The 12,569-nt window shown below is 41.2% G+C and overlaps 1 protein-coding gene and 1 long non-coding RNA gene across 6 annotated transcripts in view; one reads left to right on the plus strand and one right to left on the minus strand.

The window, feature by feature from the left end:
• Nucleotides 1-302: 302 nt before the first annotated feature.
• On the minus strand, nt 303-4,654 carry LOC118452730. The gene is made up of 3 exons (XR_004842543.1): nt 4,536-4,654; nt 1,473-1,890; nt 303-379 (listed from the first exon to the last, which is right to left on the minus strand). It is a non-coding gene; the product is annotated as an uncharacterized LOC118452730 (long non-coding RNA).
• Nucleotides 377-12,569, plus strand: part of PIK3CA (phosphatidylinositol-4,5-bisphosphate 3-kinase catalytic subunit alpha) — a 38,120-nt gene continuing 25,927 nt past the window's right edge. For 3 of the 5 annotated variants that reach the window (XR_004842541.1, XR_004842542.1, XM_035898459.1), the window contains exons 1-2: nt 377-650; nt 10,861-11,274. Coding sequence is in view for 3 of the 5 variants with exons in the window: in XM_035898459.1 (XP_035754352.1) it covers nt 10,923-11,274 (352 nt within the window). In the remaining 2 variants the exon portion in view is untranslated. Of the gene's footprint in view, nt 651-1,832; nt 1,909-1,946; nt 2,854-10,860; nt 11,275-12,569 lie in introns of those variants that run through there. The other 2 variants (XM_035898461.1, XM_035898460.1) reach the window with 2 other exon arrangements.

Genomic DNA, 12,569 nt, shown 5'->3' on the forward strand with positions numbered 1-12,569 from the left:
TAGTTTAGCGAGTTTGTTACGAAGATTGATTCATAATAAATTATGTTTGTGTTTTGGTGTAAAATAGTAATTGAAACGCTGTCATTGTAGATGATAAACGTAATCAGTTAAGTGAATTTTTTTGAGAAGTGGTTGCTAGCTAAAAGAAAGCACTTTAAGTTGATTTTAACATTTTGAGAGGTAAAGTTTTAACTGTTTTTCTGATGTTTAACTGCTTACCAAGGTTGCAGTTAGTAAAATTCCAATAACTTGTCGTCTTCAACGTGCTCTGAAACGGAGGATAAAGCGCTGACGGCTGTTATCACTGCTCAGCAGCACTCCCTTGATCGCAGATACCTCCAGCTTGGATTGTTTTGACGCGTAGGGAATGATGGCATAACTACACCAAGAGAGAAAGGATGAAAGGGGATGCTTGTGAGCAACACAGTGGCAGAGTTGATACATAAAGAAAAGGATAGCAAAACCTATTCCTGACTGTGGAAACCCTCCCTTAACTGTGTTAAATTCCTTTGCCATCCAGCCCTTCAGCTCTTTCGTCATCTCTTCTTGAAGCCTTTTGCTGTACATCAGCAGATAGGATTGTACCACAGGCGACTGCAAGGTGATAGGAGAAATGTAACCCTTACAGCTTCTAATCTCTTGCTGACATGGTACGTGAGCAGGTTATTTATTTAAAGAGGAAAAAAAAATGATTTGCAATATAGTCACCCTTCCCTAATTGATGGGGTTTACGGGTTGAAATTAAATTCAAAATGCTTAAGCTGTTGCGGTCTCCCTGTTCTGTCACCAGGCTGAAAACTGCTTTCAGTCTTTTTGAATACACACACCTACAAAAACATTAACAAAATGTTTCCGACGACCTGTGTATTAAAAGTACTTCCTTGTTTGTGCAGATGTGTAAAGTTCTTTTAATAGCAGGGACTGACTACTTCCAGTATCTTTTTGGCTTTTAAAAAATGAAGATAGTTCTTTTTAATGCAGCCCTTTCCTGGAGCTCTGACCCTAGCAGTAGGCAGCTTGTGCCTTGGTCTCAAAGCGTTTATTCTGGGTATGAAAGTGACTTCCCAGGCTGGGAAGTTGAGAAATCCTTAAATTATTGTGGTGATGTTGCTAGTATTCACTGTTTAAATACCTATGAGTTTATGTCACTTTCTTCTTTGGAAAGTTCACGTTAATTGGAAATACTGTCTGTTCAGGCAAATAAGTAGCTGTTTCTTTCAGATGTAGTAAACACAAATTGCTGGTACCCTGACCTCCTTAGAGAAACAACTTGGAACAGCCTGAAGAATAGGGATGCACTGACAGCAAGCTTAATGTCTTGGTAGCCCCACACTTGAAATCATGTTTTCGTGTTTGCACAACATAGGCTTTGCAAAGCAGATGCTTCTGACAGATATGTACAGAAATGATAAATATTTGATTAAGCCTGCCCAAGAACCGTTTGCCACAGTTTACTGTATCTGCTTTCATACTTCAGGCTGAAGCATGCAGGACCTCGTGTCGTACATAGCCACAATGAATCATGTTTGTTTGTACTTCTTGAACACAAATATGTTGGTGTCTCACGAGTCGTGGTTGTTGCTTTGGCATTCAACCTGTAAATGCAGGGAGGAGCCCTAATTCAACCAGAGTCAACCGCTAGAGCAAGAATAAGCCTACACTCCTTAAGTTTTCAGAGAAACTTTGGTTTCTTTGTAACTTGTAGCCAAATACACTTACAAAATCAGTAATTTGGTCAACAGTAGTGTTGCACGTGGAAGGCCCAGTTTTTCCAATGTGCTTAGGTGCAGTATGCCGAAGTGATCTGTGACCTTCAGGGAGATGAAGCCTGACAGGAGCGTGTGGTGGTGCCGAATGCTTTGCAGCTGAATAGTATCCCACTGTGCCACTCTGCCGGAGTAAATAAAGGTCTGTTGATAATCTTTTATGGAAAACTGTTGGTGCTTACCTTTCGGCAGGGTTATCATCTACTGCTAAATAAATATTTAATTAACCACTGTTGACTCTTTATCACAAACAAGTCTACTAGGGAGTAGTACTTCATTATTTCTGACTCCTGAAAGCCATGGTATTTTCCTGTCGTGATTATATCTTGCGTAGAAGTAGGCAACTATTTCTACAGGGCAGGGTTTGCAAGGAACTGGGTTTGTTTGCCTGCTGTCTTTGTCCTGTGCAGGGACACATGGAATATCTGCTAAGAACTCTATTAATTTCAGCTGTTTATAGGGCAAGGGTATTTAGCTGCAGAATTGAAGTTTTTGGTTAAGGTGGCTGTGCCTTTGTGTTAACTCTGTCACAAACTTCCTTCTCTCGACAAATAGCTTTAAAAAGGGAGTTAAGAAATATCTCAATGGAGAATGTATTGTTTTGTTTTCTCAGTTTAGGAGCTTAAACAAAGAAAAACCTCCTTCCATGGCTTTTGCTGAGGCATGGGGTTCCTTACAAATGCTCTATCAAAAGTGAAGTTGCACCCCCCAGCCTCTGTTTGCCAGTAGATAAAAGATAATGATTTTTGCTAGTGGAATTCAGTAAGTCCATGCAGACTAAACCCGCACGTCTATAAACGCTGTTTGGCTACTGAAGTCAGTTAAGATAGAATAAAAGGAAAGCTAATTTATACTTCGGTTATGGAACAGAAACTTCTGTCTTCCAGTTCGCTGTTCTATGCTTAATATTAAAAACCTGCAAAGTTGCAAAAATACTGCTATCCACTGCCACTCCAAAGCTTTTTTTACGTATTAGTTGCTTTCAGGATCTGGAGTAATTTAGTACGGAAGAAACCCTTTATCTCAATTTTAAGTTGCCGTCGGACTCCATCCTAAGAACTGTGACGTGGGAAGTACACAATATACGGTCAGTCTGAGTTTGATGTCTTTTTCAGCTGCTGCTTAGTAAAGGAAGGGCTCACAGGGTGGATCTTTTGAGTAAAGATGGATGTAAATTAAGCAGAAGTGGGCCTAATCCCGGTCAGATTTCCTTACGAACACGTGTTTCTCTCTGCCTTCTGTTCAGAGGAGCTGGTCAGGTGAATGTTGTGGACTGAAGTCCCTCTTGATCCTGTTGCTTGTGGTAGTGCGTGAGGACCACAGTACCTCTGGTGTTTTACTGCAGTTCTTTCCTTGCCCTTCTCGGTAGGGACAGCAGGAGAGGAGATCTTTCCTCTTTTTTCAATACAGCTGCAGGCTCACCTTGCTGCAGCAGTGTGTGACTTCTAAAAGCCAGGGTGACGTGAGCGGGGGGGATCGGGGCCAGGAGAGGCTCAGTATCAGAGCCACAGCTCTGCTACGCAGCTGCTCACCTTAGGTGAAGATTCAGACCAGAGTGCAGAACACCTGGGTTCGCTCTGCTCCGGCTCCTCAGCCTTGTCTGTGTGCCAGCGCTTCCTGTTCTTAAAGATCCTGTTTACTGTCTGGGGTCCAAATACCCCAGGAAGGTGGGAGGATGGGAAGAAACATCAAAAGAAAACTACACAGCATTATTTAAGGTGGAGTTTTGTATTTATACATATATATATATTCAGCATTCGTTGCCTATCTAATCTAGTTTCATTAAAGACGTTCTGGAGTAATCTTTTGTTTACGTCGTCTTGCAGTAATTTCCAAAAGCAGAACAGCTCTGCATGTGAAAACTGACACTGAAGCCCTTAGTATTTGTAGTGAGGAGCAGAATATGGTTTGCTGTGCGCTTTTATTTTATGCTCTTTCTGATGTTCACATAAAAAAAGGTTTGTCACCCACATAAAAGAACATTAAAGACCAACATGTAATCAGAGGAAAACCTTATTTCTATTGGTACAAAATGGCATGTTGCTCTGATTTTGTTGCCAAACTTTCAGGCTTTTGATTTAAAGAGCCTGAAAGAATTGGAGTGTGCCTCTTGCTCTGGAGGAACGGCTCCAGCCCGAACACAGCCGGGTGGGAGAGGAACTCTCATCCTGCTGCACAGCAAGCCGAGCTGATCATTGAAATGATGAGCAAGCAGATATGTGAAGTGTAAAGAGAAGGTGTGTTGCTTTTCTAATTCTTTGTTGTGCTTTGCAACTGCTCATCTTCCTTAAATAACAAAATCCTCTCCTTTGAGGTGAAGCTAGAAATGCAATTGCTGAATAATTTTGGAGTAAAAAGGAAGACTTAATTCCAGGCTTTCCTTTGTTTAGCAAAGAGGAAAAAATCTGCCTTTAACTGGAAGAAAATGTTCTAGGACAGACATTCTGCTCTTGGTATGTCATGGGATCCCTAGGGAAAAATCACAGTCGTAGTGGGAGTTGTAGAGGTCACCAGCAACTTGCAAATGTTTCTTTCTCGTGATCCTGTTTTCATGGCTCCCAGATAGTGAGTGAAGCTATAAACAATATGCCTGCATGGGTGGGGGAGGGCAAGCAAGGGGGTTTGAAAATAAGAATTTACACAGGTCTTCTGGTTTTCTCGGAGGAAAAAAAAAGACTCCAGTAATAGTAAATATTTTTAAGCTGTTCATCCTGTTTTCATTCCAGCTGTTTGATCCTGTATTTTTCCAGTAGCAGACAACATACTTACATATTACCTCTCCGACAATACTTTATAGTGAGTTGGTTTGGTTTTTTTCAGGATGACCTCACCATTAATTTTATTCATGGTATCTGAAGGCCACTACAGCCAGAATCCAAGAATATTATATTCTGGAAAAAGAAAAAATTTGCATGTAAGATAACTGTAAAGAAAACAGTGTTGAAATGGAGTCATAGAATCGTTTAGGTTGGAAGAGCCCTTGAAGATCATAAAGTCCAGCTGTTACCCTAACCCTGCCATCCCACCACTAAACTCTGTCCCTAAGTCAATCCATGTTCTCATGTCTAACTAAACTGAAACTTCTTTCCACTGATTTCCAGTGTGATTTTACATTCACAGAAAAGAATGATCCCGTATCTCTGTTGCACTATCACTCCACGGATGCTACCATTAATGTTAGGCTTTTTAGCTCTGTCTAGACCAAGGTGAAGTACATAGCACTGTGTTTTGTAGGGGGGGGGAGAAATAGGTAACTATAAATAAAATTGGTAGTGTTTGGAAATACTTGCCTGTTTCAGAAGGAAATGAAATGCTAAGATGATGTTATTTCGGCTGTTAAATCTTTCTGTTTGTTTGTTCCCCTTGAGCTGCTGCTTGGGATCAGATAAGCAATTCCGTGTATCTGTGCGTTTTCTGTGAAATCGTAAGGATGACAGTAATACGTAAGAACTGTGAAGACATAACTGCAATGCCAGTCTCCTGCTTTCTAGTCAAACCAAAGCAACATTGCTACTGTTTAAATCTGTGTGTAGTAATGTTTTCATAGAGGACAATTTCGGATGTCTTTGTACTAAGTCTCCCTGGATCTTGGAAAAATGCCAGCTTGGCAAGCAGGAAGAACAAAAGGACAGGACTGAAAATATCTAGTGTGGGGCAGCCTTGCTGTCACCACACAGCAGGTTTGGACAGCAGCAAAATTAGGCAGGCAACTCTGCCTGGTCTTTTTCATCATGAGTTTTGGAGTGCCTGATGTGTCTGAAGATGAGAAGGATTTTGGTCTTTAGAAAGCTTGAAATGTCTGGGACCAAGTGGAATGGAAGCTTTGCATTCTGAAAAGTGTTACTCTTGTCCCAGGAATTTTTTTTCCCCCTATAACTTTTGTTTTGGGCATTCCACAAAAGTTAAAAAGCTTATTTGGGGACAGTTCTGTAGCTGATGCTTCTGTCAGTTTGACAGGGAATCAAGAAAATCCTATAACCCATGCACAAATGTGCAGTAAATGAGAATCTATACACATAGCTGGATTGCTTAATGAGTAGAAGACTTTTTCTTAAGGCAATACTAAGAGTCCGGAGGGGACTTCTACCTGGAAATTAAATCTAGACACAAATCCTAATGAGCAGATCTTTGATACCAAATATACCACAAATGATTATAAAACATTGCTGTGTCCTGTCTGTGAAAGCAGTGTAATGGGATTTGTCTTATGACTGGAAAAACTAATGGACTTCAATTAAAGTGTGGTAGTTTACTGAATGACTAACTCAGTTTCAAGTGTGGACTGATGAAATTGTAATGAGTGTTTAGTCTGTCACTTTGAATTGATTTTGAAACACTAGCTGATGTTTATAGCAATGCAGAATTATTCAGTTCTCAGTCACTGGAACGTGTACCTCTTTGCATGAGCATCCTGTACTTTGTACATTTAATACAGTATTAGAGCGCAGCACACTTCTGCCTCTTGCTTCCTTCTACACTTGCTAGATTTCTTGCTAGCTGGTTCATCACAGATGGAAGAATTTCCTTCTTGCAGAGCCCGAAGGTGCTTGTGCTGATGACAGAGAACCTTTACAATAAGCATCCGAAAGAGAACAAATATTCCCCCCCCGCACCCAGACTGGCCTGCAGACTTGCACAGTGGGTCTTCACCTGCTTTATAAGACATTTGTGTTAATGTTAGATGGAGTTCCTCTCATTGGAGAACATGCCCACGGATAATTTACAAAATATAGAAAAAAAGCCTTATCGGTTAACCAGGGGGTGGGGTGCTTTTTTATATATATAATCTTAATTGCCCAATATTGACATCTATGTGGAGTTGGTAGAATGTTTGTGAGTAATCTCTAGACAGTGAAAATCAATTCACTTCCTCTAATCTGTAAACAGATAAACTGTAAAAATGTGTTCTCTCAGCAAGGAAGGGTTCTCCATGCTTTCTGATAGAAGAGCTCATGAGAGGCCATTTCTCGCTTGCCTGTTCTTGTACCGTAGATTCCATCTGTACTGAAGGGTGCCAGTCCTTCCTTTCAGCAAGACACGTAAGACTTGGATCAGCGACGCTCCTGCTTGAGACTTCTGGCAAAATGTTAACGTACAAAACCACTTGCAGTGGAAGAAGTGCTGCCAGGGTGTCCTGCCAAGCTATGGGTGCACAGGGCTTTTATCTGTAAAAGTGCGGTGAAAACGGCTGCAGGAGCCTCAGGTGTCTTTAGGGGAGCATATATGGGGGGGGTTGACTCAAGTTAACTTGTCCCAAGCTTAGTTTGTTTAAATAATGAACATAGAAAATCCTTCTTTGAGTGCTGATGTTAGGAACCAACATTAACTCTCCTGCAGTACAATTCTTACTGAATTTCTCCTTCACTGAGCTCTGCTCCTCAAGGGGAAGGAATTCTTTCCAGAAGAAGCAGCAGCAAACTTAATGCTGGTCTCACGTAAACCTTTTCAGAGTTAACATATTTGTATGTTATCGAGAAGGCATTAGGAAAATAATTGTAGGCTGTAACTTGTAATATTCAATAGAATGAGATTGAGTTAACCATGCCACTGTAGTTCTGCACGGTTCAGTGCTGTGAGGTGATAAAATTCTCATTGTTTCCCAAAAAACAATTTTCTAAACTTGGAATCCCTTATTCTAAATGGTGTAGTTGTTTGACTGTAGGAGATTTCTATCCTGTAAGTAAATAGATTCTATAAATAAATATAAGTGTATCTGGAAGCAGGTAGGAATCTGTATTTTGGGAGCCCTGTGGCTTAGCTTCCCTCATTCTCCCTACATGTACTTCTATTCTTTTTGAATGGAGTTTCAAAATGTGACCGCTGCTAGGTTGGGCGCTCAGCGAGGTTTGTGATGGAGCATGTGCTGGATGGATGAGGAAGGCTGTAATGGGGTGAAGAGAGTGCCATTTGATCAGCTTGGCCTTTCTGACCATCTGTGGTATCCCAGAGCTTTTGGCAGGGGGAAAAAAGCTTCAAGGTGTTTTTGGAAAGTTGGGGATTGCAGGTGTGATGTGGTGTTCATTTGAAGTGTTTGCATGCACCCTTAGTTGGATTTAAATAACACCACTCTAGAATTCCCTTAAAATTATAGTCCTTTTACTGTCGAAGAACATAATTGATTCTATTTATTCCAGGCAGCCTTCCAGATTTGAAAGTGTACACAGAAACACAAGCTGCCAACTATACTTCAGAACTGCTTCTGTTTACATTTTTGCTTTCCAAATCCAAACCCTGGAGGCGTGCTTACATGTGCAAGTAAAATGAATGTGCACACAGAATGACTACATGCACTGTTCCAGTACCGATCTCTATCCCAATTTAAACCAAAAGTTGCTGGTTTGGTGGAGTTGCTCTAAAAGAGTGTAGATTTTGGGACGTTCCTTTTGGACAGTTCGCAAATCTATGAAGCAGTGGTACTGAGTTGGCATTTAATGTTTGAAATTTTTAAAAAGCCACTGTTGACATTTATTTTTAAAAGATACTTGTCTAAAAGGATTTAATATATATGTGTGTCCCCCAGTCCTGCCTCTTTGTTAGCAGGTATTGGTGGGGAGGGAGGGAGGGAAAATTTGCAGTGGAACCACCAGTTCAAGAAAGATGAGGAACTCCTGGAGAGAGTCCAGAGGAGGGCAACAAAGCTGATGGGGGGACTGGAGCATCTCTCCTGCGAGGAAAGGCTGAGGGAGCCGGGCTTGTTCAGCCTGGAGCAGAGAAGGCTGAGAGGGGATCTCATCACCACATACAAATATCTCAGGGGTGGGGGGCACGAGGATGGCGCCAGACTCTTCTCAGTGGTGCCCAGGGCCAGGACAAGGGGCCATGGGCACAAACGGAAGCAGAAGAGGTTCCAGTTGAACGGGAGGAAGAATTGTTGACTGTGAGGGTGCCCGAGCCCTGGCCCAGGCTGCCCAGGGGGGCTGTGGAGTCTCCTTCTCTGGAGATCTTCAACCCCCGCCTGGACGCTGTCCTGTGCCCCCTGCTCTGGGTGAGCCTGCTTGGGCAGGGGGGTGGCACTGGGTGAGCTCCAGAGGTTCCTTCCACCCCCTGCCAGTTTGGGATTCTGGGATTTTTGAAGGTGAGTTAGCTCAGTGCTGCTGCAGTTGTGCTCACTCTCCAGCGCAGACACTGGTGTTCGCCCAACTCCTTGGTGATCTCAATAAGGACAGCTAAAATGGCAGAAACGAACCCAGGGAAGGAAAAGTGAGTAGTTCTCTGCCACTTTAATCATCTGATCCTGTACTGAGCTGGCTCAGGGGGCACTGGTGCCAGCACGATGAAGAACAAGAACTCATGTCTTGGGCAGGGAGGAGGTGAGCTCTTGCAGCCCTCAGGTCAGAGGAGCCTCAACTGGGTTGTGGAACTGAACTTAAAAGACTGCTGGTATAAACTCAGTCTGTGTTATGAATATATGTAGTGGTCCATCTGTATTATCATTGTTTGTGTGTGCGGACAGAAAAGTTCTTAGGACTGCACGTTCTTGTTTTGGTGTTTTTCATGCGGGTATGTGCCTTAACAGTAATGTGTTTCTGTCTATGCTTTTAATTAAGAAATATAAATAAGCATGTGATTCACCGGTATGGAGAGGGAGTCTTGCTCGTGCTTTGCCTGATCAAAAAGATGCTATTTAACCTTCTGTGTGTTTCTTTTTATCTGTAAACTGAGGATAGTTATTGGTAATTCAGAAGTCTCCAAGTTACTCTAAGTGGTGTTATTTGGGTTCATTTGTAATGTTCTGTAATTGGTAAGCTTTCCAAGTTTGGCTCTTTAAGTCCACTGTGAGGTGCTTAGAACTTCAGCATCCGCTCACTGAGACCATTATAACGATGAGGAAAATAAAATAGCTTATTTAAGCTCTTTTTTTAAAAGAAGTCAGTTGCAAAGCCCTTCTAAATATGCATGAGGTGTTAGTGGAAAAGCATTTTTCTAAACCTGCGGTGGCACTTCAGTACTTTTGTTGGTATTTTTGAAAGCCCAAACTGCAACTACAAAGGAGGGATTAAAAAAAGACAACCCTATTGCTACTCAGAGCTGCTTAGGAAGCAGTGGATTTAGGAAAACATCATTTTCATTCTAATGCTTCTTTTTGAGAACTGAAGTATGGCAAAAGCAGGTACAGGATGTGCTTGGAAGAAAACTTCAGAAAATAAGTACCAAGGCATAGAAGTGTAGAAATGAGGGTCGTGATTTTATTTTTTTACATATATATCTTTTATATATCTCTGCTCTGTCCAGATAGAATCTTTCTTGTACCTGCTCTAAGCTGGCATAGGGCAGCGCTGCTGGAAGGTCAGACACAGGTTCCCCTCCTTTCCTTTGGCTTGGCAAAGGCATTCATGTGGCCGCCAACGGGAACTAGAACAGGGAATTGATCCTAAATAAAACAAACCCAACCGAAAAGTGTTAATGGAGCTCAGTTCTTCTGTCTCATTCATGGAAAAAAGGGGTTGTTCCTGGTGTAAGTAGCTTATACTGATGTAAAAAAAAAAGCTAAGGCCAAGTTTTGTGTGTACATGGATTCCTAAAATCAAGTTTAGAGGCTTTAGGGGAAATACTTGTAACTATTGTCTTAGTGATGTTGGAATGCTTAAGAGGCTTGTGATGAGAAGAAGAAAAAAATGGAAGCATTGGTTTGGCTATCCTGACCAGAGCTGGTGGTTTGTATCTCATCCAGATGATAATGCTTCTCTTTCCAAGTTAAAAATGTGAAGAACTGGGCTTAAGATTTGCTTAAGAACTGAGGTGGTAATAACTTGAATATTGGTTATCTTCATCCCCCATGCTATTCAAGTGTTGTAATCATAAATTATAAACTTCTTGTAAAAAAAAAAATAATCTGTTTTCTTAAGACCATGTGCATATTGGCATTTTTTCTAAACTAATGTGATTCTGCTATTAACTGTTTTATTTGAGTAGATATTTAAATCAAGTACAAGTTCGTTAAACATCAGTTTTGTCAAGTCTTTTTTATGCATGTAAAATATAGCCATGAATATTCACCTACAATTATAAGCAGTGTTTGAACAGTTGTATCTGAAATTCCTTGCGATGTTTGTATTTGAAATTTTAATACTTGACATTTCTGATTTTTACGTAGATTTACTCGTACGAATCACTGCTTGAAAAACTTCCAGTACAAAGTTATCTAAAGACTCAAAAATGCCTCCACGACCATCATCTGGTGAACTATGGGGCATCCACTTGATGCCACCGAGGATCCTTGTGGAGTGTCTTCTCCCAAATGGAATGATAGTGACTCTGGAATGCCTCCGTGAGGCCACCTTACTAACTATTAAACACGAGCTCTTTAAAGAAGCGAGGAAATACCCTCTCTATCAGCTCCTTCAAGATGAATCTTCTTACATTTTTGTAAGTGTTACACAGGAAGCAGAAAGAGAAGAATTTTTTGATGAAACACGGAGACTTTGTGACCTGCGACTATTTCAGCCTTTCCTAAAAGTCATTGAACCAGTAGGTAACAGAGAAGAAAAGATTCTCAATAGAGAAATAGGTGAGATTATCTTTATTTAAACACAGCCTGTCTGTTTAACTGGCTTTTCCTCTTCAAAATACAAACCAAAGAATTGACATGGGTTGTGTTTGTCACCTGTATCTGTCAAAGTTTGCATTTCCTAACTGTCAGTTGTTGCATCAATGTCCAAAGATGCTGATTATAGTAAAGCTGACATCCGTAAACTGTGAATTAAACTTTTTTTCCCCTGTTCTGTCACATGTAAAGTCTTTGTTTTGTGCATATTTATAGTTGTATGTGGGTTAGGATATTTTTTTGCTTGTGTCTTATTAGCAGGATTTCATATTATTACAGAGCGAAGCCTGTTCTATTGTTTGGAAATTCAGTTTTAATTCGTTTTGAAGTTTACAGAATGGTAAATTCTGGATTTAATTATAAATCTTAAACCACATTTGTGATAGCACACATGTTAATCATGCTCTATCTTGCTTAGAAAGTAAAATTTCAGAAACGAGGTGGGATTTTTTTTTTTCCCCCTTTTCCTACCAAAAGAGCATGGGGAGGGAAACAAAACCACCTGAGGCAGAGGGGCAGAGGAGAGACACTAATGTTTTGAATCGTCTCTGGCGTAGCTTATCACTTCCATTACGGGTTGAGGAAGCCCAGGGAGGCTAGTGTGTGTTCAGCACCCCGGTCAAGTATCCAGATTCAGGCAGTACAAGTGTGCCTACTCCCTTCTATTGCTAACAGATGTGCACGGCAGTGGGAGAGACTCGTCAACTGGAAATACTTGTTCTGGGGTCCTCCTAATTGTTAAATTATTTAATTGCTATGAGTGCATCATAGGTAAACTGCTTCTGTTTTGTAAAGCTTAGCCTGTTCAAGACTTAAGGAGAGCAGTGGTTAGCTAACCGTGCAGCAGGACAGCTGAAAGGTTCCATTTGATCATGCATCCATTAATAACTATTTATGCAAGTAATCTCACTAAAGTAAATGGAATTGCAGCTGAGACAGAGGACTTTAGAGAAATGGACTCTCGTTGCACGACTCTGCTGAAGAGCTGAGTTCAGTATCTCTTGAAGCGCTTGTCGCATTTTTAAATAGCATAGTTCATCAAAAACATTGAATAGCTGTCGTTCAGGTGTAAGCAAAGTTGATTATGGTCCTAATAGCAACCAGTAATCCTGCCAAGGTTTTAGGAAAAAAATCAGACATCACAGCTCCTCTGGTCCACTTAGGAAACTTTGTGCTTGGTCCTTCTCTTCCAGGAGGAGTGTTAGCGGTGGGAGGCGGTGATTTAAGGTTTCCAGGGGCTTCAGGGAACGTATACCTGT

The sequence above is a fragment of the Egretta garzetta genome, unplaced genomic scaffold, assembly GCF_000687185.1.
Source record: "Egretta garzetta isolate BGI_Z169 unplaced genomic scaffold, ASM68718v1 scaffold527, whole genome shotgun sequence".
NCBI classification, from domain to species: domain Eukaryota; kingdom Metazoa; phylum Chordata; class Aves; order Pelecaniformes; family Ardeidae; genus Egretta; species Egretta garzetta.